Here is a 21,767-nt window from a genome sequence, read left to right as displayed (position 1 = left end):
AGTGACTGTGCTGTCATCTTTGAGTCAGGCTTTCAGTGGTTGATACTCATCCTCAAAAAGATTTCTTGTGGGATGTGAGGATTGAGATTGAGTTAGCCAGAAAAACTTTCAGCAAAATCAGGGATGATCAGAGTGGATATTTATAGTTTCTAAGAGCAGAAAATTGCAATAAAAGGAAGAAAAAAGCACCAAAAGCTTGCAGACTTAAATCCAGAAAAATCCCTGGATGGATCATGTCAATTGAGCTGGGTATGTCCTAGTACTGGAAATAGTGGGTAATATTTGCTAAAAGAGATTGCCTTAGGGTTTTGTGATTTCAGTGGAGAAGTGTCCACTGAGTAGACTGATCCAGGAGATGGATGAAAATGAAGCTTGTGGTTTTTAAACAAGCTGAATTCTTCTGTTTTGGGAAACTTTATTTGGCTAATGTGGATTTGTGTTCATGTGAATGCTGCATATAGATATCTCCCACCCTTCCCTCAACACCTCATTCCCATTTGCCTTCCCCTTGGCCTCTGTCTTCTGAGTACAGCAGTAGAAGTCAGGGGACTTCAAATTGGGACACAGAGTAGCTGAGCTATGTGTAAAAATGCCCTCTCTCTTTTCTCATTCCCTAGCACTCACATAGTGCTCTGGAGATGTGTCCCAAGTCCTTTGGGATGTACATGTGTCCCGCATCCTTTAGGATTTCCTAGGCAGCCAAGTGAGGCACTTCTAGGAAATAGCTGGGAACGATCTGTCTTCTAGCTGCAAGGCACATTCTCGCTTTGTATCAGAGGGACTAGTGTCAGGGCTTTCAAATCAGGATGATTTGTCACCAAGGGACGCATCCTTTTCGGCAGGTATCAGAGTCACTGTTGGCTGGGTAGCTCTGGAAGAGCCCGTACGGGCTCCCTGGAAGCCAGTCAGAACAAGCTTTAGGATTTGGCTACTGTTTGGACTCTGCTGGCTGGTGTATTCCTTCCCACACACACATCCCCAGACAGCCATTCTCCTTGGGCCGCTGTGCAGGTGGCTTGGCTAACACCGTAACACAGATTCCTATTCCTCCGTCCGTGTCCCCTGCCTGAAGCCCACTAGTGCCGATGAAGGAGTGCCGGCTTGTTGAAGCAGGCGGTGAGCTGCCTGGCTGCTGTCCGGGGCACGTGCCCAGCTCTGCCCAGTGGCTCTCCCATCCAACTGGCTGCATCCATGCTGCAGGCAGCTCCTGTACTGTCCCTCCTCTGCCCATGGCCCAGTGCCACGCTGTAGGCTCCGCAGCCAGCAGGTGACTGGCAGGGGCTCGGGGCCACACTGCTAGGGCTCCCTTCAGCCTGGCCAGCTCTGTACAGGTGAAGGGCAGCCATCCCCTTGGCCTGCACTAGTAATTAGCAGTATTTAGCACCCAAATGGCTCATTCCATACTTTTCCCTTGCTTTGTCTCATGGAAGAAGTTTTGTATAGCGCTTATCTGAAGCTGGTAGGGATGACAAGAGAGAAAACTTGGTCCTTGATGCCTGCAAAGGAGTTTCTTTTCTCCACACTTGCCAGAGTGAATAGATGTAACTTGGTTTATGGCATCAGGGACGACTCGAGCAACTGTGCTGTGACCAAGACTTTATCTTGTTCTGACTCTTGGTTAAAGGGGGCTTCTGAGTTGGGGGGAAGGAAGGTTCTTTCAGGACGAGAAGGAATGGCCAGAAGTTGCGCCGGGGAAGATTTAGATTAGACCTGAGGAAACATTTTTTCTCTGAAAGAGTGGTCAGGCACTGGAATGGCCTGCCTAGGGAGGTGGTTGAGGCACCATCCCTAGCGCTGTTCAAGAAGCGTTTAGATGAGGTGCTAAGGGATTTGATTTAGTACTTGGGTAGGGATAGTGATAGGAGGATGGTTGGACTAGATGATCTTGTAGGTCCTTTCCAACCTTATGAACCTATGAAGGTGCTCTGGTAGCACTGAAAGATCAGCAGGGTCAGGGCAAAGTCTTGGATAAGGTTAATATTTGTAGTCCTGCTCCCTGCACAGTTTCAGTGAAGCAAGAACCCCAAAAGGAACTGCATTTTGCATCGCAAAGCGTAATGGGGAAGCCCCAGATTCAGAGTGATTTTGTAGCTCTGAGTAGGATGGATGAAACTACTAGGTGGGGATTACTGAGGCTGTGAAACCCAAACTGAGTTTGCATATGACAAGCAGGTTACTCTGATGTTTTACTCAGCATGTTAGGGGTTGTTTTCTCTTTGCAGCCCTCGTGCAAGGCTGGTTTCCAGCTCTGCAGAGTCAGGCCTTCCCAGAATGACTCGCAGTGGTCACTGCTGTGCCAGATGATGTGTCATAATGTGTGTGAGCTGTGTGCCCTTGGGAGAGGGGTGGCTTTGGATGTATGTCTGGGGTACTTGGGAGGGGACTGTTTGCAGGTGGTGAAGTGAAGGGCACACACTTGCCTGGTTTTCAGTTCCACAGACTGTTGCAGCAAAGTGAGGTGTAGCTGATGGAAACAAATGAGCAGCCCTTAAAATGAATGAGATTATTTTCTCCTTTGGATGGGAATACCTTAGCAGCAAGTCACGGTTACTGTTTGCCCTGTGCTTTTCCCGTTTTTTTTCCCCTACCCTCTCACCATTTCTTGCCCTTCCCTTCAAAGAAAAAAGCTCCTAAACAACCAAGAAGAACCCCGACCACTGTATAGCCCTCCTGACTGCGTGGGAAATGGCGAGAGTTCAGCAATGGCAAGAAGCTTCCTTAAGTTCAGTCTGATTTTTAGGTGGCCTTCTCAAGGCTTTGCTTAGCTTTTTCGTGCATATTATGATCAGTAAAGTTGGAATCCCTTCAGTTTTCTTCTCCTACCTCTCAGCTCTCACTCTTTTCTGACAATGTACCTCCATAATTTGACTGAATTTCAATTTGCTCTTCAAAATGGGTAAGGACGTGGGTCACATTCCATGTTTCTTTCACATACACGCGTCTGACGTATCCAAGAATTAAAAGTTATGGTTAGCCTGGTGCCTCAGAAAAATGCTGTAGCTGTCCCTTTGTATGCACGTGATAATGCTACTTGTGATTACAGTTGTCCCTATGGTGTCCTTGTTATTTCTAGGCTCTTGGGATGCTGTTTTGGCACAAGCACAATATTGAGAAATCTTTGGCTGATCTGCCTAACTTCACTCCATTCCCAGATGAGTGGACAGTGGAAGACAAGGTCTTGTTTGAACAGGCCTTCAGTTTCCATGGGAAAACCTTCCACAGGATCCAGCAGATGGTAAGTAGATGGGCAGTCTTCAGTGCTGAGCTGCTGTGTAACGCATCTGAGAGCAGGCCAAAGGGGATACTGGAGGAAAAGTAATACTGACTAGATAAAAACAGTGCTGCTTCTGGAGTCCCTGCAGAAGTGTTTTCCTGACGTGCTTTGCCAGCTCAGGATAAATTCTGACTGTGCAGTTTTTATTGGTTGGAAATTACGGTTTTCAGTCCCCCGTGTGCTATGGTAGTGTTTGTCTCAGTTGGAGTTCAAGCATGGTCTGTACGCACATGCCCACCCACACATGGAGTAAAGATTATCTCTGTGCAAAGTTGACTCCTCTCTTGCCGCCTGCTTTTTAGGAATTCATTTTGAGTGTGAAGTCTGTGCTTAATGTGATTTGGGACTGTCAGTGGATGTGTGGTGAAGGTTTGTATATCATTTCAGATATTCAGTCCTTTGCTTTCAATTTCTAACAGTATTTCTAAAACTGTTATTGAAAACTTTGAGGGTAGGCTTTTGCCTGAAAGGGGACTGCTGGGGTGTGCGTGGGTAAAGAAAACACCAAATTTAAGCAGAAGGTGATGAGGCTGCGTTTTGAAATATGGAGATGATTGAGTGTAGATTTTTATTTTTTGAGTCTTTCTTTGACTAGTTTGCCTCCAGGGTGGGAACCAAACTCTTCTCCACCATGGTTGTGAGCTGTGAGGTTGTGGTTTGCTCATCTTCTTTAAAGTGGAGGTGAAGGTCTGTGTTGCTGATCCTATTGAAGGTGAATGGTAACCTAACTCCAAATCGTGAAGGAAAAGTCTCTGGAGTGTCAGGTTCCTTTTGTCAAAAACGTGGCAGGAAGAGGCTTGCTTTCCTCATGTCCTCCTTTAATGTCCCTTAGCTATTCGTTTGTTCTTGGAGTCCTGTAGCATCCAACTACACTGGTTTGAGGCCTGCACGTACTATGAGCAGCTGATGCAGGCAGTCTGGAGAGTTGTGGTCTCCTGAAGGTTTGAAGGAGTTTTCTCCTTTGTTCCTCTGTTTTTTTATTTATTGCTGGGGGGGGAATGTCCTGTGGGGGAGGAAGGAGTATGACCTGTTGCTTAGTTGAACGCTGGAGCAAAAAATTACAACTCAGCTTATGTGCAGAAACACGACGCTGTCCCTGAGTGAAGTTCATTCCAATACAGGGATGCCAAGCTCATACACTGTTCCCTAGGTAATGATATACTTTTCTTTTACTGTTGCTCCCAGTAAAACCATCCTGCATAAAAGGAATTAAATGGCACGGAGTTTTGTGTTTAGCAGGGGACAGGAATCAATGGCTCTGGAGCGTGTTAGTTGTTGGTTTATATCTGTTGGCCCATTAGCACCGGTGCGGCTTGGAACCGAGGAGAGAGTTGCTGAAGCCAGAGAATGGAAGATGAGTTACGTTATTTACCGGAGCTGATTCTGATGTCTTGGCACTCTTAGCGTGAGCTTATAGCCAAGCTGATGTTTGTGACAAACAGCCTTGTCCCTGAGTTTGTTCTGTGGAACTCTTTAATTCCAACATACCAGCCTGCTGCATGGCTATTGGCAGCCCAGCCTCCAGACAGAACACTGCAGGCACAGTGTGTGTTTTGGCCCGAGCAGATGGATTTATGCCTGTGTGTAATTGTGAGCACGGGTGGTAGTTTGGTGTGATCCATTAGGACTTAAAGTCAATATGCAGTCTGAGAACCAGCTTATCTCAAGAGAAGATTTAAGCTCTAGTATCTCAGTAATTTGGCTGTTGCTCAGTTTTGTTTTCTTCCCACACATCCAGCCCTCTGAGCTGAATCACAGACTCACCTAATACATGTTTTATTCAGCAAAAGGGTGGGCTTTTACCTTGTAGAAATCTTGCGTAAGAACATGCATGCTGAATACCTTATGAGCAGGGAATTATTCTTAATGTAGCTTTAGTTTTTTCCAAGGCAGACTTCTTATTCATAACCACAGGGCAATGACGTTAGTGTAAGAGGACAAAAAAAAAATCTGACTTGTGGTTTTCCTATATCCTCAATTAACCGTACAATAGTGTTTCACCATTTGAAAACATCTTTTGTTGAGATCTTTGAGTAGGCTTCATCACGTGAATGATGTGAATGGGGCTTTTTAACCCAACATCAGAGATATGTTTGGGATATAGCTTGCAATTCATCAGTACCTACATTTGCTTACATATGCCTGTGTTAGCTTTTAAAACTGTTTCCTCACTCTCAGTATCCTGTTTTGGGTTTGCTTTCACTATGCTCCCTTGTTCTGAAGGGAACCAGCTACCTGGCCTGGTTGGTTGAAGACTTGCTGAGATGTTCTTTAGAGATTTTAATGTGGCAAATAGTGGGCATTAGCCTGAAACTGTTACTTGTTTGTTTGTTTGTTTTGCAAGGCTGCAGAACTGCCTTTCTTGAAATTCTGACAGAATTTGAAGTAGAGATCAGATCTTCCTTGATTAAAAACAGACTAATTGTGTGTGTGTACTCCTGGGGATACTTTACATATAAACGTATAAAAGGATACATGTTTAATTTACAGCTTCCTGACAAATCAATAGCCAGCCTGGTGAAATTTTACTACTCCTGGAAGAAGACAAGGACTAAAACTAGCGTGATGGACCGTCATGCTCGTAAACAAAAAAGGGAACGTGAGGAAAGGTAGGTTTGCAAGCAGAAAGGCTGTGTATTGACACACACTAATTTCTTAAGGTTATCTCAGAGATTACTGTTAGCTTGTAAGAAACTAGCTGTAGGATTTTCCCTCAGATGTTTCCTGGTACCATGCCTTTTTCCCCCACCCCTCCTCCCTGCTATGTGTGTTTTGCTTTGCTTAAAGCCAGAAAGAATGTGTCAGCAATTAGATGTGCTTCCTTCTCCAACACTGTGCAATTCCTAGTTGCCCTCTAGTGCAATGGTCACCATCTCATCACGCTAGGTGTTTTTTCTGATACTGCTTGGGGGTGGCAAAAATGAAATTAAAACTGTTGTTTACAAGCTGTTCAGCACTGGTGTCAGCAGGGCCAGAAAATGAGTAGCATAATAAAAAAAACTAGAAAACTACCTTTATTTCCTCTATGTGATGCAGAGAATGTGCACTCGGTGGGGCATGGGTTGCAGTTAGCACCGCTTGAGCCTGTGTGTTTGCACCCATGCCCCCTTGCCTCTGCCTTTCACATGGGAACCCGTGTGTGAGGTTTTCAGATAAAGTGTATTCTCTGAGATAAACAGTCAGGCCTTTTTTTGTTTGAATGACTGAGAAAAGGTCACACAAAGAAGCTTAGGATAAGCCCTCTGTCAGAGTTGCCCCAAGGAGTGCTGGTTGTGTTGGGATCTGAGGGTGATGGTAAGTCAGAAGCTCACTAGCTAGTGGACTTCTAATTCCTGCAGGTACAGCTTTCTCTGCAAGTTCACTCTCCTCGATACCCCAGTGTGCCACTGATAGAAGTGGCTCAGCCAGTGGTCTCGTGTATTGCTGGAGATAACTGCAAAGTTACTGCCACTTGGTGACTTTGTCTCATTCTGGAGCTCCAGGGGCTCAGAAACACGGTGGTCTCAGTGTCTAGGAGGGAAAACAATCCCTTTGAACAGCAGCAAGTCTGTCTGCTTAATGTAGGTGCCCTCTCAACCTGTGCTAAAATGATGCTCACGTCTTTGCAGCCAGACTAGCCCAATCTTAAACTGTGTCTGGCTTCGGAAGGCTCCTAAGTTGGGCAAAGTTCTGTAAAAGCTTTTACCTCCAAAGAGTTGCTGCTCCAGCAGTGTGCTGGCTCCAGGGCTGGATGACAGAGCCCTGTTTGGGAAGGAGGAAGAGGCATTTCCAGGGTTGAGATGTACTATGCTGAGTCACTCAACCTCTCCCATCATTCCACTAGGTCAACAGTGCTTGTTTAACAGGCAAGACTGGGGAGAAAACTATCAGCCAGCTCATTTGGTATTTGACGTGGCTTTCTTTTCCTCATTGTGTTCTTATCTGCAAAGGCTGCCCTGATTTTCTTCTTCCCATCCTGCTTTCATTTCCTACTAATTTGTAAGGAGGAAAAATATCAGTTATAAGGAATGTCTGTTTGTCTAGCACTGTGTAGTTTAAGATTTTTTTCTATGCTGCCTCTCTAATTTTTTTTTCTGTGCTCATAAATGGAATCACTGCAATTAGGAAAGGCAACTCTCTGGCTGCAAGGAGGCTGGGGAAGAACTGTCTGGGCAGCCTTGTGCTGTAATGTTGGAGCCTTTGAGGAAGGCAGCTGAGTTGGAAATGCACAAATTTGGTCTGCATCTGCAGCTTGATGTGAGGCTTCCCTTCCTCCCTTCCATTGTGTCATATAGTCAGGCCTCTATGTACATACCCAAGGGTTTGTCAGTATACCCACGTGGAGTGTGGGAGCAAAGCTGGGTAAGTTCACAGTATCCAAGTTTTGATGTAGTACTGAGCCTCTGGGTCTTGGTAAAATCTCAAAAATGGCCTTCAGTTAATAATGATCAATGTCTAACATTGCAAAAATGAGTGAGTGGGTTTTGGTCTAGCTCACGTTTGGAGAACTTGCTAAAATTTGAGAGTAAACTGCCAGCGCAGTGAAGCCTGTGGGGTTTGGCTTCTGCAGAAAGGCTGACAGCTGAGCCCAGGCGAGAGCACAAGGCAAATCTGCTGGGGACAAGGTTAAGGGAAGAGAGCCTGAGGTGACTTGTTTAGGTATTTTGCTTTCTCTTCTGTGGCTGTGCAGGGAAATTCCCCTGTTCTGCAGGTTGCCATGAAAACAGCTCCCAGTGCATTTGGGACCAGGCTCTTGCTGATTGTGTGCAAAGAGTCTTGTATACGCAAATCTGAGAGAGGTGCTTGAGATTTTATTCCTTGGAATCCCAACTGTTCAAATGAAGTATCTTGTGGATCAGCTGGGGGTTTGCAGGAGTGGCTTGTAAAGTAGCTGTCTTTTAGATGGGCCTCAAGTCATCTAGCAGCAAATTCCTTAAGTGACATCTGCACAGCTGCCAAGGAGGCAGCTGTGAGTCCACTGTTGTGAATAGTCCTTAGCGCCTTCCTTCCCTGTGTCACCCACCAGCTTGTTGTGCCCTGCTCCTCCAGGAACACTCACAGTGAGCACGGTTCCCCTGCCCAGCACAGTGCTGCTTTGACATACCTCTTCCAGCTGAAGTTCCTTCTCTGAAGGATTTGACACAACAAAATAGACTTTTTAATATACTAATTTAAAAAACCCGCTTTGATTAGATCAGCTTATTTCTTCAGTTTCTGGGCATCATCCCAAATGGTGCAATTAACTTTAGTTGTGTACAGTACAGAAACTCTAAACGGTGAAAATACATTTGATTTAATGTCTGATTAAAATTCCAATGAAGCCAAACTGTCCAGGTGTGCCAAGGTCACTTTCAATATGGCCCCAGTTTCATGCATTTTATTATTCTGTAACTGATACCTTTTTTTTCCCCAAGGGAGAAGGAAATGGGATATTGTGACTGGAAAAAATAAGTAAATAAATAAATAATGCTTATTTTTGAGGGAGTTCATCTTTTGCATATCTTTCTTGCTAAACGTTAGAGTTGTTTGAAATCTGTGTTAGTACTACTTGCTGGCATTCTATATCTTTGTTTCTGTCTGGGTTTGCCTAACTTTAGAATTCTCAATATCCGATGTTCTTTAAAAGGTAACTTCTTAGCTTTGAATGTATTCCAATCTCCATCCAAGCAGACTTATTTTGCCTAAGTACACCACTTGAGTCTTTCTCAAAAATAAATATCTCCAGTGCTTTTACAACTAAGAATTATTTGACTTGAAAAAACAAATAAATGGGGAAAACAACAATGTTGCAGACCCCTGGAGAGCCCATCCTGGTGGAAAAAAAAAACATAAGGAAAGCTGCTGAATTTGCTGTTGTATCCATGCTTTTTTTTTTAGTATGTTATTTACAGAGAAGCAGAGCCTCACAAAGTGATGCAGAACTGTTTGCTTTTGTCTTTCAGTGAGGATGAAATGGAGGAAGCAAATGGAAATAACCCTATTGATATTGAAGTTGAACAAAACAAGGAGAGCAAAAAGGAGGTATAACTCTTTTCTTACTACTGTATGCATGAAAGTGTTTACTTACTAACTGCTTGATGTAGAAGCTGACAGTATCTAATTTTCTTTATTTGTGCTTTGTATGGTTGTCATACAAGAAAAGAATTGTCTTCAGAATTGTTCTTAGACCAAGACAAGTATAGATAAATAAAGATGAAAGTGGAAAATCTGAAGGCTTTACCAGCACATGCTAGTGTACTATATGGATGTTTGGAGTCTTTGTTCAGAGTTGGCTGTGTTAGCTTGAACCACTCTCAGTGGTGGCTGAAGACAACCTAAATGTTTTCTGAGGTGGAGTAGGAGCACTTCTGTCCCTCCATGAATGATTTGGTGGGAGAGAAATAAATCCTTGTAACTGTTCTAGATAGGCTAACAGGAGCATTTTGATTTACAGCATAGGCTCTAAAGCAAATTCCTGATTGACTGAAATCATCAGAATAGTCCTGAGGATTTCAGTGATGCCAGGATTGCAACTACAGTTGTGAGTGAAAAAGGAGAGAGCTTTTGTATGGACAGTTTTGTCTGGCAGAGAGGCCTTGTCTTTATGCGCAGAATATCATATTTACTTGAAACATACTACTTGAGCCTCACTTGAGATACTTTAATTTTAAGTTGGCATACAGTTCTGGATGAATCCACACAGATAGACCTACACTTCTGAAAACTTAACTCCGTGGTGGTCATCTGTAGAGCATGTACTTTGTTTTCAGATATGTAACTTGCAGGTTATTTGGCACCAAACAAAAGAACCTTGCAATTCATCAGCAGTACAGGTTATATGTATGAGTGTGTGGTACAGGAAGGCATTTACCCTAAGGCCTTCTCCTTGAAGTAACTCCATCTCCTGGCTTCATGCAGCTTGCTTTCTCTCAACAATGACAGTCATTGTCATCTGATTTATTTATTTTTAATAATCTTTTAAAGAGGCTATATATAGGAAAAGATTACTAAAATGATTTAAAACTGTGATTGCACAACAGGCAAGAGCAAGGGGCTAGAGCAGTGGCTATTGTCAGTTGCTGTCAGTGAGATTAATTCTTCTAACAAATTATTCTGAAGGGAAGTAACTGAAAAAATCACAGCATTCTGGTCTGCTCTCCACCAATGTGGAGTGCTTTCTAGACTTCGCAGAAACAGCCTTCCACCATCAGTGTCTCTGATGATTTCCTAGGAGCAGGGTTGGTGTGAAGCCACTCATTCATTCCTACAAGAAGCTGAGTTGTTGAAAGCCTTGACAGTACTCAGCTTGAAGGATCCTTCCTCGGCTAAGTATCAGTGGCATACTTTGACTGTCCAGTATGTCTTGTGAATAATTAATATCATCTAATTCCCATTTTTTTTTAAACGATAACTTCTCTAGTTAGTATTTTACACTTAGATTTTCTGAGAGACTGCATCTGTAACAGACCTTTCAATCCCTTTTATCACTGCTTCCTTCTCCTAACATACTGGCTTGCTGTGAACCTGCTGCAGAAGTGGGAACAGTAGCTCTTTGCCAGTTTAGCTGCCTCTGCTTCAAGGCCAAAGCAGTGCAGATGGCAAATAACTACCATCAAGACATTTGCAGAAAGTCTTGTATAGGAGTTGAATGCCCCCCCCCCTCTTTGGTACTTCTACAGGCCATGGTGTGCTCTAACCCAACTCAGAGCAGGTGAACTCACCAACTGTGTGCAGTCACACTGGCTGCAGGGGCAGGCAGCCTTCTGGGGGCTCTTCTGGACAGTGGCTGGTTGTGCTGCTGGCCGGAACAAAGCCGACAACCAGCTCTGACTGATTGGAATTAATTGAATTTTGCAGTCCTTTAGCCTGGGGCTGATTAAAAATACCTCGAGAGAGCAGGTATCTGGGAAGAGGGGCTGTTCCTGGTAGGTCTATTTAATGACTTGGTCAGCCACACACCAGCAGCCCCGGACTGTTACCGTAAAGAACCTCCCTGTCCCAGCCCCGTGGAGACAGTTTTTCAGCTCTAAAATGTGTCACTTACTGTATGAGTTGTCAAGAAATACTGGGACTTCTCAGAGTATCTGAAATCTCTCATCTGTGTTCCTCTTTTGGGGATCATTGGAGGGGGAATCTTCCCTTTTCTTAGTACTTTCAGTATTGCTACAGCTGCTCAGGTTCCCTCGGATGGTGCCTCTATAATGCAGATGTCAGGGCTGCTTTCTTAACATCTCTGTTCTTGAGGCAGTTATTTCTAGAAATGCCTCCCATTTCATCCTATGCTTTTACATGAACTGAGCTTGGTCTTTCCTTTTTAAACCATCAAATATGAGGAAACCTTCTTTGTATTACAGGGGTTTGTATGAAGTGTTGTAAATTGCAGTGGCAATTTCCGAATAGAGGAGTGCTGCTAAATCCTGGATTTTAATTGTTTTTCATGAGTTAATTCTGCAGCAATGTGTATGTGGCCAGGAAAGCAAGAGTTTCCAAGATAGGGTAGGTTTTCAAATTTTTGGAGCCTGTGCAGTATCACTGGAGCTTGATTTTTTAACAGCTTCTAATGCCTCCATTCTGCAATGGATCTGGAGCTCAAGTCTTAATGAGGAGTGGTTGAGGGAACTGGGATTGTTTAGACTGGAGAAGAGGGGGCTCAAGGAAGACCTTATTGCCCTCTACAACTACCTGAAAGGAGGTTATGGTGAGATGGGGGCCAGCCTCTTCTCCTGTGTAGCTAGCAATAGGACTAGAGGGAATGGCCTCAGGCTTCACCAGAGAAGCTTCAGGTTGCATGTTAGGAAGAATTTCTTCTCCAAAAGAATGGTCAGGTGCTGGAACAGGTTGCCTGGGGAGGTGGTGGTGTTACCGTCCCTGGAGGTGTTGAGCAAACATTTAGATGTTGTTCTAAGGGATGTGGTTTGGTGGAGAAGTGGTGGTGTAAGTGGATGGATGGACTGGTTGATCTTGGAGGTCTTTTCTAGCTCTGATTCTGTGATTCTGCTTGAACTCCGGCTTCTTGTCCACAGCATGGAAGAACTTCACTTTTTTTTTGTGCTATGTAGAACAATCATCTGAAACTTGCTTTCGTTTTTACTTAAAGTTGAAGCTTCTGAGATACTTGCAGTGCCAGCATTGTCTGTTGGTCACCTTACAGCTTGAGCTCGTTGGAGACATTACTGCACGATCCTGAGAAATTCTGTATGCAGATGAAATATGAATAAATCTGAAACATCTAACCATGTTGAATAATTTACCTGGCTCAGTTATCAAAGTCCTCGCTTCTGAAGCAGAATGCAGAGTTTACCTCATTTGTTTGTAGCTAAGCCAGCCTGGTTTCTCCTGATCCCATCTCTCCACTGCAAGAAAGAAATCAAGTCTTTCTCCCAAAACAACAGTAGTTATTTCTTGCTCCTGGGTTTGCCTTAGGCATAATCTCTCATGGAGTTCTTCATGCTAGAAGAGGCAAGAAAAGAGTTGAGAACAGATAGTTGTCCACATTACTGCTCCAATGTGTCTCCTGAGCTCATGCAGAGTGTGCAGGATATGTTTGCTGCAGCTGCTCTGAGCTTCTCCAGGCTCTGAGAGGCAGAGCCAAGTGCTTACAGGAGGCTTTGTGCAACCTCATGTGGGTTTTAGTGCTTGCTAATGAGCAAATGCCACAGATTGGGTAGAAACTGCATGTAGCTGCAAATTAGGAGGGGAACAATAGTGGTAAGTGAGGCCAGTGTTTTAAAACTGGAGGATTTCAGATGTGTGGCCTCTCCTCCCTGCTTTATCTCCTTCTGCCTGTCTTCTTCTGTTCTGTGTTCTGGGCAACATTCCAGCCACTGGATAATAAATCTTGGGTGTGTGTTGCTTATTGAGAGTAACTTCTGGAAGAGATCTTAGGGAATCAAATGCGCTCTTTAAAGGATCTTTAGTATTGCATCTTACCTATCGTAACTGTTAGCAATGCGCGGCCAATGCTTTGCTTTAACCAGAATGCATGCAAATTAGTGGGTGTAAATTATTCCCTTTTCCAAAAGAGATTCAAATTTTGTTTGTGGGCAAACGCCGTCACATTAATTGAACGTATCAGTGCTAGGCAGGAAATCTTAGCTTCCAAGAACCTGCATAATGATCTAAGAACTGCTTTGTAGTCACCTCACTCCTTCATCCTTAGCTTTTTAAATTAGTTTGCTATACTTTTCCTGTCTGACGTACGAAAAAAATAAATCTTTATAAACTTTGTTAGCTGTATTCTTCTGCCATCTCCAAATTCTACGTTTTCTTCCGCTGTTCTGTTAAACTGATGTGATGAGACCTGATGTCAAAAGCAGAAAGAGAGGTGTTGGAGTCTTTGCAACTATCCAGAATAAAATGACTAAAAATTCCCAAAGTGGGGAATGAGCTGAGAAAGCAATCAGTTTGTGTGAATGTTGAAAGCTGCCTAGAAGAAAGATTTGTGTAACGTGGTGGATGTATGATGTGCTACTTAAAAACACCAGAACAAAAAAAAACCCAACAGATCAAAACAAAATCTTCCCAATTTCAAGCTACTTCTTTCATTCTGCAAACTGAGGATGACTGAAAATGAACACCTGAAGCATCTTGCTAATTTGAGAGCATAAATCCTTGTTTGCAAAATAGTTTGGGTTTTCTTTTTGTGATCACTCTAGAATTCTTGTAAAGAGCATCCACAGCTTGCATGAGGATTTCTTTGGTTGATTAAAACATTGCATGTGTTTCATCCAATCTTTCCTAGGTGCCTCCTGCTGAAACTGTTCCTCAGGTGAAGAAGGAGAAGCACAGTACACAGGCCAAGAACAGAGCAAAGAGGAAACCTCCCAAAGGGATGTTCCTTTCTCAAGAAGACGTGGAGGCAGTTTCCGCCAATGCTACAGCTGCTACCACTGTACTCAGACAACTGGACATGGAATTAGTCTCAATTAAGCGACAGGTATGGATGAGGTAGCTCAGGAATAACTGCTAGTTTTGATGGTAGTGTCTGTCACATCTGCAGGATTCCCAGAAATTTGTAGCTAGATGATGATGATGCTCATCATTATGTGGCTTAATTGACAAGCTGTGGGCCTTATGCTATAAATTAATGCAGCCATGTGGTTTATTCTTTTATGCTTTTGTTCTGTGAGATGCCTACTTTGTATCAACAGCGAAACAAAAGTAAATCAATAGCACTGACCTGAAGGAACTTCTTTTGGCTTTTGGTGTTTCTTAACAGTTCAAAGTTCCTTCCTTTTAACTATGAATTTCCTTCAGATATCATTGATTTCGTGAGTTTGATTTCAATCTGCAGCAGTCAGTTTCCTTTATCTTTTCCTATGGTACTTTTGGAACAGACCAATGGGGTTTTTTTGTTTCTTCTTTCTTAGACAGGCATCATACATACTTTCCTACATACCTTTTGTTAATCTGGTGGATCTGTCTTTTAAATGATTATAGACAAATGTTACGAACAAATGTTTTTTCAAATATCTAGTAGTATAGACAGGTTTACTACATGAGTCTGTTTCCTGGATGAGAACATTTTCAGTGTTTTTAAAGTAGAGATCTGGCTCAAGCTCTTTATTAAACTTAATAGAATTGGTATTTTGGCCTGAAGCCTTCTTGGCGCTCTGGGAGAAGCAGAACTCTCCAGCAGTTTTTGATTCATTACGTGCTGTGAACAGGGCTTCCATCTTATACTGGGCTCTATACAGACCTGGAAGTTGGAGCAGTTATTGCTCCAAACGAGTTGCAGGTAGGATACAATAAAATAAACAGGATCTTCTCATACTGTAGTTGCACCTATGTTCCTTTATTCCAAATAATTTTTTTTATTAGAGAAGGTAGGTGATGATAAGTAGGGTGCTGAGGTGGTGTGGCTCCCCCTGGGGCTGCTGGAAGCTGACCTGCCAAAGGTTTTTATCCTTGTTAAAGGGATGAAACTTTCTTTACAGATTCAAAATATCAAACAGACGAACAGCGCTCTAAAAGAAAAACTTGAAGGTGGGATAGAACAGTACAGACTTCCAGAGGTAGGATCATTTTCTGACCCTTGTTTCTTGTGGAGATAAAAGCTAATCAGTGTCACCATATCAGGGCTGTTCATCTTGTCAGTAAACTAGGACCGGTGCCTTGTTATCAGAGTGAATCAAGACCTTTACCGTGTTCACTGTTGTGTAATGGAAGTGGGAGTGAGAGGGAAGAAGAGAGAGCAATGCTTTACATGTGCAAAGTTTCTAGTGGGAATACTGGTATTCCAGATCTTTTATTTCCAGTGTTATATCCACATGCACCTGTGAGATGTGGTTGCTTTGCTCTACATGCTGAGAAACGAGGAGGTACATTAACAGCCTGTCCTTTCTCTTGGCACTCAGTGCTTTTGCTGTTTTTCCTCCAACTCTGGCACCTCATGATGGAAATAATTTGACCAAGATTACAGAGGGTGCCTGTGATAAAGACAAGTAGGTGCTTCTGAAGAGTTTGTGGCTCTTGGTTATCTGCTCAGACCGTTCCCTATCTTTTTATATCATCCAGTGACTTACAGGCGCTGTGTGTGTCACAGTTAACTGAATAGATGCCACACGCAGTTCTTTGTTGAAAACAGTGTTGCTACTAAAATGAGTGATAGTTTGACTAACAGTGAATTACTTGCTGTGTTTTTGTGAGGTTTTAATGGGCTCAGGTTCAAGTGGAAGTCGCTGGTTATGTTAATGTAAGCTATCTAATTTTTTATGCCATCTAGGTTGTTCAGAAATTTAATGCACGTTGGACCACAGATGAGCAGCTTCTTGCTGTGCAAGGTATGAAGCTACAAGTGTATTTGTACTTCTGGAGGTTATAATCAAATCTCTTGCATTTGTTTAGAGCTGTTTCAGTGCAGCAGCTAATGAAGGATTTTGATGTTGTTGTTTATTAATGCCTAAAAACCAGAACTGAACACGGAAACTATTGTCAGCCCCTCCCCCAACAGTTTGCATTTTACCATATGAGCACTTGCACATAATCTGTGCTTGTCCAAGCTTTCTGAAAGGGAAACCTTGCTGGGGTCACTGCTCTATGCCTGTGTGACTTCTCAAGCAGTACCAGCAGATTTACACAGGTCTTCTAGATTTTGTTCACCCTGTCTTTGCTACAGCTCCTTTTCTTCTCCGGGGCTAATCTTAATTGTGCCTCATGCACAATTGAGACTGTTTCATGCTGGTTTAATCAGAGAAGGGCTTGAGAACTAGGCGGAAGTTCAGCTTTGTATCCTCTTGCTGTGACTCAAGCCTGATTTATAGTCTTCGTGGAAATAACACTACTTTTGTTTTTCTTCTTGTTGCTTTTAGCAATCAGGAAATATGGACGAGACTTTCAGGCCATCTCTGATGTGATTGGTAACAAATCTGTGGTGCAAGTGAAAAACTTTTTTGTAAATTACCGACGTCGTTTCAACATAGATGAAGTTCTACAGGAATGGGAGGCAGAGCATGGCAAAGAGGAGACAAATGGAACCAACAGCCAGAAGCCTGTAAAATCCCCTGATAATTCCACTAAGATGTCTGAAGAGGAAGATGAGGTAAATTCAATTTAAAAGTGACAGAGTTCCCAATCTGATCTTAGCTCATATACATAGAGAGGAGATGTGCGTGTATCTTCAGTGAATCAGTTTTTATTTCTAAAATAAATAAAGTATAGTTGAGCACATTTCGCTTTGGATGTACAGATCCCAACATTGATTTGGGGAATACTAGATGTATATGAAAGTGGAAAGTGAGCCCTTAGTCTGCAGCGCTCTGATGCTATCTTGTCAGTACACAGACATTTTAATGATTCCTGCTGCTGAAACCCGATAGAGTATTTATATGACTTGGATGGTTTCCCTGCACACAGTTCTCCAAGCAGTTGTTCTAGATTTGGCTTTGTGAGACCTCACAGACTTCTGAGGCGAAGCTGTCTTTCATTTTGATCATGGAGTGGTTTCACTTGAGGGAAGAGAAGAAAGCTAGAGACAGTGGAGCGTGTGATACTGTTTGTTCTGGAATTACCTAGCGGCAAAGTTTCCTTGAATTTGCAGAGGTTTCTGTGAAGGCATTCTGGAAATAGCCTTTCTTCTCTCCTTGATGGAGGCTCACTGAGGTACTATTTTTTTGAAAGACTGTATGCTTAAAGTTAACTAAGAGATTGAGTATTTAAATACCAAAGTTGGTTATAAAAATATAATGTTTACACATTATCACAAAAGAAAACCCCGCAAGGGGTTTGAATGTAAAAAAATAAAAATAAAAAAAATTCTGATCGAGGGTTCCTTTTGGGCTAGTTTTACAAGACAGCTTGGTGTAAAAGCCACATCTTCTCAAATGCAGCCAGCAGTAAAAGACAAATTCTGGTCTGGCATGGGCTAAATAGAAATAATTGTAAGGTTTCTCCATCTAATGGATGTTTTTTTTCCCTCAGTTTCCCTGATTGTGGTAGGTTCACTTGTAGGTTGCTTGTTGTTCATGCACTCAGAGAGCAAAACTTCATTTCCTCACAAATCTTCGAAGTTTGTTCTCTAAAGATGCTCATATCTGGGGGCTGGGTCCAATGGTACAAACAGAACATAACTCAGACAAACTTGCATTCCTAGAAGGATGGGAATGGAGTTATATCATTCCTCTAGAATTGAAGGAGGAGCAAAGGGGGCAACCGTGCTAGTCCATAGCCATCTTTGAAACAGCCAGTGCCACTACCTTTTCCTGTGACTAGCAGGTCTGTATCTCTTGTCAGTGCTGAACTTCTGAGCCCCTAGATTTTGTCTTCAAAGATACCTTTGCTCCTCAAAATCCAGTCTCATTTGAGGTAGAAAGCAGATGTCTTTTAGCAGCAGGAACTAGAATTTGCTTATGCAGCCAAGTGTTTGGGTCCTGGGGTGAGGTGAATCCTAAACAAGTTGGCTTAGGAGGAGGAAGAAGACTGGAGACATGACAGCAAGGTCTGGTGATATGACTGTGGGACAGGAGTTTTGGTGCTCACAGTGATGATGGAAAGCACCCAGGCTGGAATTGAGCACGCGCTGAGTGGCAGAAAGAGTTGCAAAACAACAGGCTGGTGGGAATAATTGCAAAGCCCAGATAAAAGGAAGATTTTGTGAGAGTAAAATGGTTCGCTGTGCCTGCAGTACAGGAAGGGATGGGGACAGCTTGTCTGCGCCAGGCTGACGCAGGGTGGCAGGAGCTGCCAGCCGTGACATACTGTGTGTGCTATAAACTAGTACCATGTGATGTGGCTTGTGGTTCTCAATGAATCCTCTTCTGGACGGTAGGAACTGCTGTGCCGTTGCTGGGAGTTGGGAAGTGCTGGCAGCGTGGAGGGGATTTTAATTACTAAGCCCTCAGTTTTATCTTAACAACGCCAGAATAAGGGGCACAAGGGTGTCCCACAATGGAGTTCTAATGCCCACTGAGCTCTCTGAGCAAATCAGACATAAATGTTGCCTGTCAATGTAGAGCTCCTGCCTTCAGAGGTAATGTAAGCACAGTGCTGCAAGGAACTGGCTCACTGTTGCCTGCCAGAGTGGCTCTGGGCATGAGGAGTGTGACTTGGATTATCATGTAAGCGATCTCTTTGGGCTTGGAGGGGCATTCCTGGCCTGCTCTCAAGAGCATTTCTTTCACAAGCTGCTTGGGTGGGCAGGAGATGATGTTGCTAGCCTAACACTGCAGTGCCTCAGGTACTGTCTCCTCTGGCATGTGTTGTCTGCCTGGCCCCAGCTTAACAAAAGCTTCGTCAGCCCTCTGACTTCTCTGGGCTTTCCCCTTTGGTGTGTTTTCGTAGCAAGTTCCTCTTTTCTTTTTTTCTTTCTCCTCTCCCCTCCCCCGCTTTGAAGTGAGACACTCTCAGGTCTGGTCTTAGTCCTGGTGTGGCTCAGTACAGGGGAAGCTGCTGTGATTTTTTCCCCATGTGCCAGGTTGGCTGTCTTGTTGCTTTCAGTACCTGGGGTAAAGTCTGAAGATAAATGAATATACATAGGCTTTTTCTTTTATGAACTAAACATCTTTTTTTCCTCTTCCTCCTTCCTTCCAGGCTACTTCTGTTCTTGATGTCAGATATGCATCTGCTTCGTGAGAAGGTGCTGTAGCCTAGAACAATTTGTGTTGACTACTGTGTTATCCAGGATATCAGGTATTAGCAAACCTCAGACAGCCATCTGCATCATATCTGTGGACAAGCAGCTATTACCAAAAAAAGGCAAACGCTTCCAGTCCTGTGCTACATCTGCCTTAATCTCCCCTCATTCCTTCATACTGCCTCCACTTTCTTTCAAATGCACCCAGATAGCTCAGCTCTCCATCGCATCGACGTCCTGCTTAAGCATGGGGATTTCTAGAACCCGTAACACCTGTCTGTAATTTCGACCAACCTGCAAAACAAAAGGAGCTCCTTAGCAGCCCCACAGTAACTCTACGTGTTAGGAGTTGTTACAATACTTGGTCCATAGGGTATAAGTATGTATTGCTGCATGGCCTTGTGGTCTCCGCTTCCTGTGTATTCTTACGATGACACTATTGTTAGTGAGCTTTCTATAAAGGAGAGGCCTGTGCACATGCCAGTGGTGTCAAGTTTGTTCTGAAATGATGGGGCATGTTAAAGAGCAATCTTGAATAATGCAAAGTGATAGGAAGCGTTATCTTGAAGATTTGTTCAGTCCGAGGTTGTAAAAGTCATTCATTACACTGCTGGTTTGTGCAATTCTTTCCACTGTATTTGTGTGTTCTTGCTTCATAGAAAGCTCTCTAACCGAGCATTTTATTCCTGTATATTTTAATGGCTTTTATTTAGTGCAAAAGGGAATACATAACCTGAAACTGTTGGATATGCTTTTTAACCCCTGGCATTCAGCATTTGCATTGTAACTTGTTAAATGAGCGCTACACAACTTTCTTTTTCCTGATCCTCCATGGGATTAAGTCAAAACAACTTTCTCTGGTGCCTCTCCTTTTTGGAATACGTGCCTTTTTACATTTGGCTACCATAGGTCACTTCCAGTCCCAGTGTCTCATCCCTCTTCAGGGCACTGTTTGCCAAAGACGTCAAACTACTTCTCCCACTGGAAGTCTGGGCAAGGGTTGAAGAACAAAATTCAGCCTTGGAGTAGTTTTTGGTCTCTTGGAAGTTTATAGGAGAAGAACCGGGTTAATCTCATTGGCCATTCTAACCCCTCTGAAGCATAGATCGCTTTCATGTTCTGAACCAAAATATGCAATTTAAAATCTAAGAGGTGCTTTTCCAAATACTTGGTGCACACAGCTTTCGGACCCCCCAGCCCCTCTGTGCAGCAGATCTGTGCTGTGGCCTGTCTAGCTGGCTTGAGCTGGAGCTGTTCCTGGGGAGTGCTGTGGAAGGACTTTGCACCTTGAGTGAGGCAGTTGCTGGCTGATGAGCAGACAGTATTTAGAGGAGCTCGGAGCAGCAGTATTACTTCTTGCCTGGTAGAAAGTTGCAAAATAACACTAGTCACAAAGCATTTAAAACAATGGTTTATTTAACAATGTTGGAAGAAACCAACAGGTGTTTTTGCAGGTGGAGAAATGGACCTTTGCCTCTCTTCCTCTACAGAGGAGATTAGGGTCAGGACAGTGCAATGTACAGCACCAGCTTCCTAATGCAACTTGGAGTGAGCTACCCTTGTCCTGTCCTACAGCTGAAGTGCGGTGCTTGGGGTCTAGCCCCTAAATTGGTGCTGATGCTTGAACCACTGAGCTGTGCTGTGACAGCTCAGATCTCTACATAAAGCAGCAAGGTGAGTGCCAGCTGGCTGCTGGAGTGCTGCAGTTACACCTCTCTGTGGTCACAGCCCAAGGAAAGGCAGGGAGGTGGCCTTGGTTACCTCTGAAGTTGTTTCTTCCTCATGTGGGGAAAGTGATTCATCATCAGATACTGAGCAGTGACACACACACAGGTGAAGGAGCACGTGGGCATTTCTGAGGATATGCTGCAGTGTTTAGCCCCAAAGGGGCCCATTTCAGCCACTTTGCAGCTGTCTCTGAGCATATTCATTCTGGTAGCTCCAGAGAGATCCTTAGAGTTGTTGAGGTTTTGGAAGGGAGCCCCTCCCTGCCCTCTCTGTTGGCAACCTCTAGTCTTTTGTATAACCCACGTTTGTGGCATCTGTGCAGCTGTCTCTGTGAAGTGGCAGCTCTGAAGGTGGACCTGAGCCCGTCTCTTTGGTTCTATTGCTGCTGGGAAGGATGTTTGTTAGCCAGTGAGAGGTAGGATCGAGGTGGGCAAACAGCACCGTGAATTGAGCTGACAGTTGTGGTACAAAGCAGTGCTGCTCGTTAGAAATACCTTAGTGCTAAACTTCCCTCTGGTATCAGTGTGCAGACACAAGTCTGTGCCAGTGTGAGGGCACTGTGCAGCCCTGCGTCCCAGCTGGCTGAGCTCTGAGCTCCAGCTGGCTGCTGAGCTACCTGTGAGGACTTCTTGGTTTTTGCCCTCAAACCTGTCCATCTTGTGATCAGAAAAGTTGTGTTTTGGCTTCATCCCCAAGGGGTAGGGGGAAACATGTATAATTTGTGATATTAGGAAGAAA

At 43.7% G+C, this 21,767-nt stretch overlaps 1 protein-coding gene across 1 annotated transcript in view; it reads left to right on the top strand.

Annotated features, from left to right (window-relative positions):
• The window catches only part of RCOR1 (REST corepressor 1), a 78,878-nt gene extending 58,068 nt beyond the window's left edge, over nucleotides 1-20,810 (top strand). The window contains exons 5-12 of the mRNA XM_065750254.1: nucleotides 3,074-3,235; nucleotides 5,765-5,883; nucleotides 9,196-9,274; nucleotides 13,974-14,168; nucleotides 15,169-15,246; nucleotides 15,957-16,014; nucleotides 16,543-16,772; nucleotides 19,259-20,810. Of these exons, the coding sequence (XP_065606326.1) occupies nucleotides 3,074-3,235; nucleotides 5,765-5,883; nucleotides 9,196-9,274; nucleotides 13,974-14,168; nucleotides 15,169-15,246; nucleotides 15,957-16,014; nucleotides 16,543-16,772; nucleotides 19,259-19,300 (963 nt within the window). The 3' untranslated portion in view covers nucleotides 19,301-20,810. The remainder of the gene's footprint in view (nucleotides 1-3,073; nucleotides 3,236-5,764; nucleotides 5,884-9,195; nucleotides 9,275-13,973; nucleotides 14,169-15,168; nucleotides 15,247-15,956; nucleotides 16,015-16,542; nucleotides 16,773-19,258) is intronic.
• Nucleotides 20,811-21,767: the final 957 nt, after the last annotated feature.

This window comes from Cyrtonyx montezumae, unplaced genomic scaffold, assembly GCF_038088225.1.
Source record: "Cyrtonyx montezumae isolate F1298 unplaced genomic scaffold, pur_monq_1.0 scaffold_10, whole genome shotgun sequence".
NCBI lineage: Eukaryota > Metazoa > Chordata > Aves > Galliformes > Odontophoridae > Cyrtonyx > Cyrtonyx montezumae.
The sequence above is the reverse complement of the archived record's forward strand: the minus strand, read 5'-3'. Positions and strand labels throughout refer to the sequence as shown.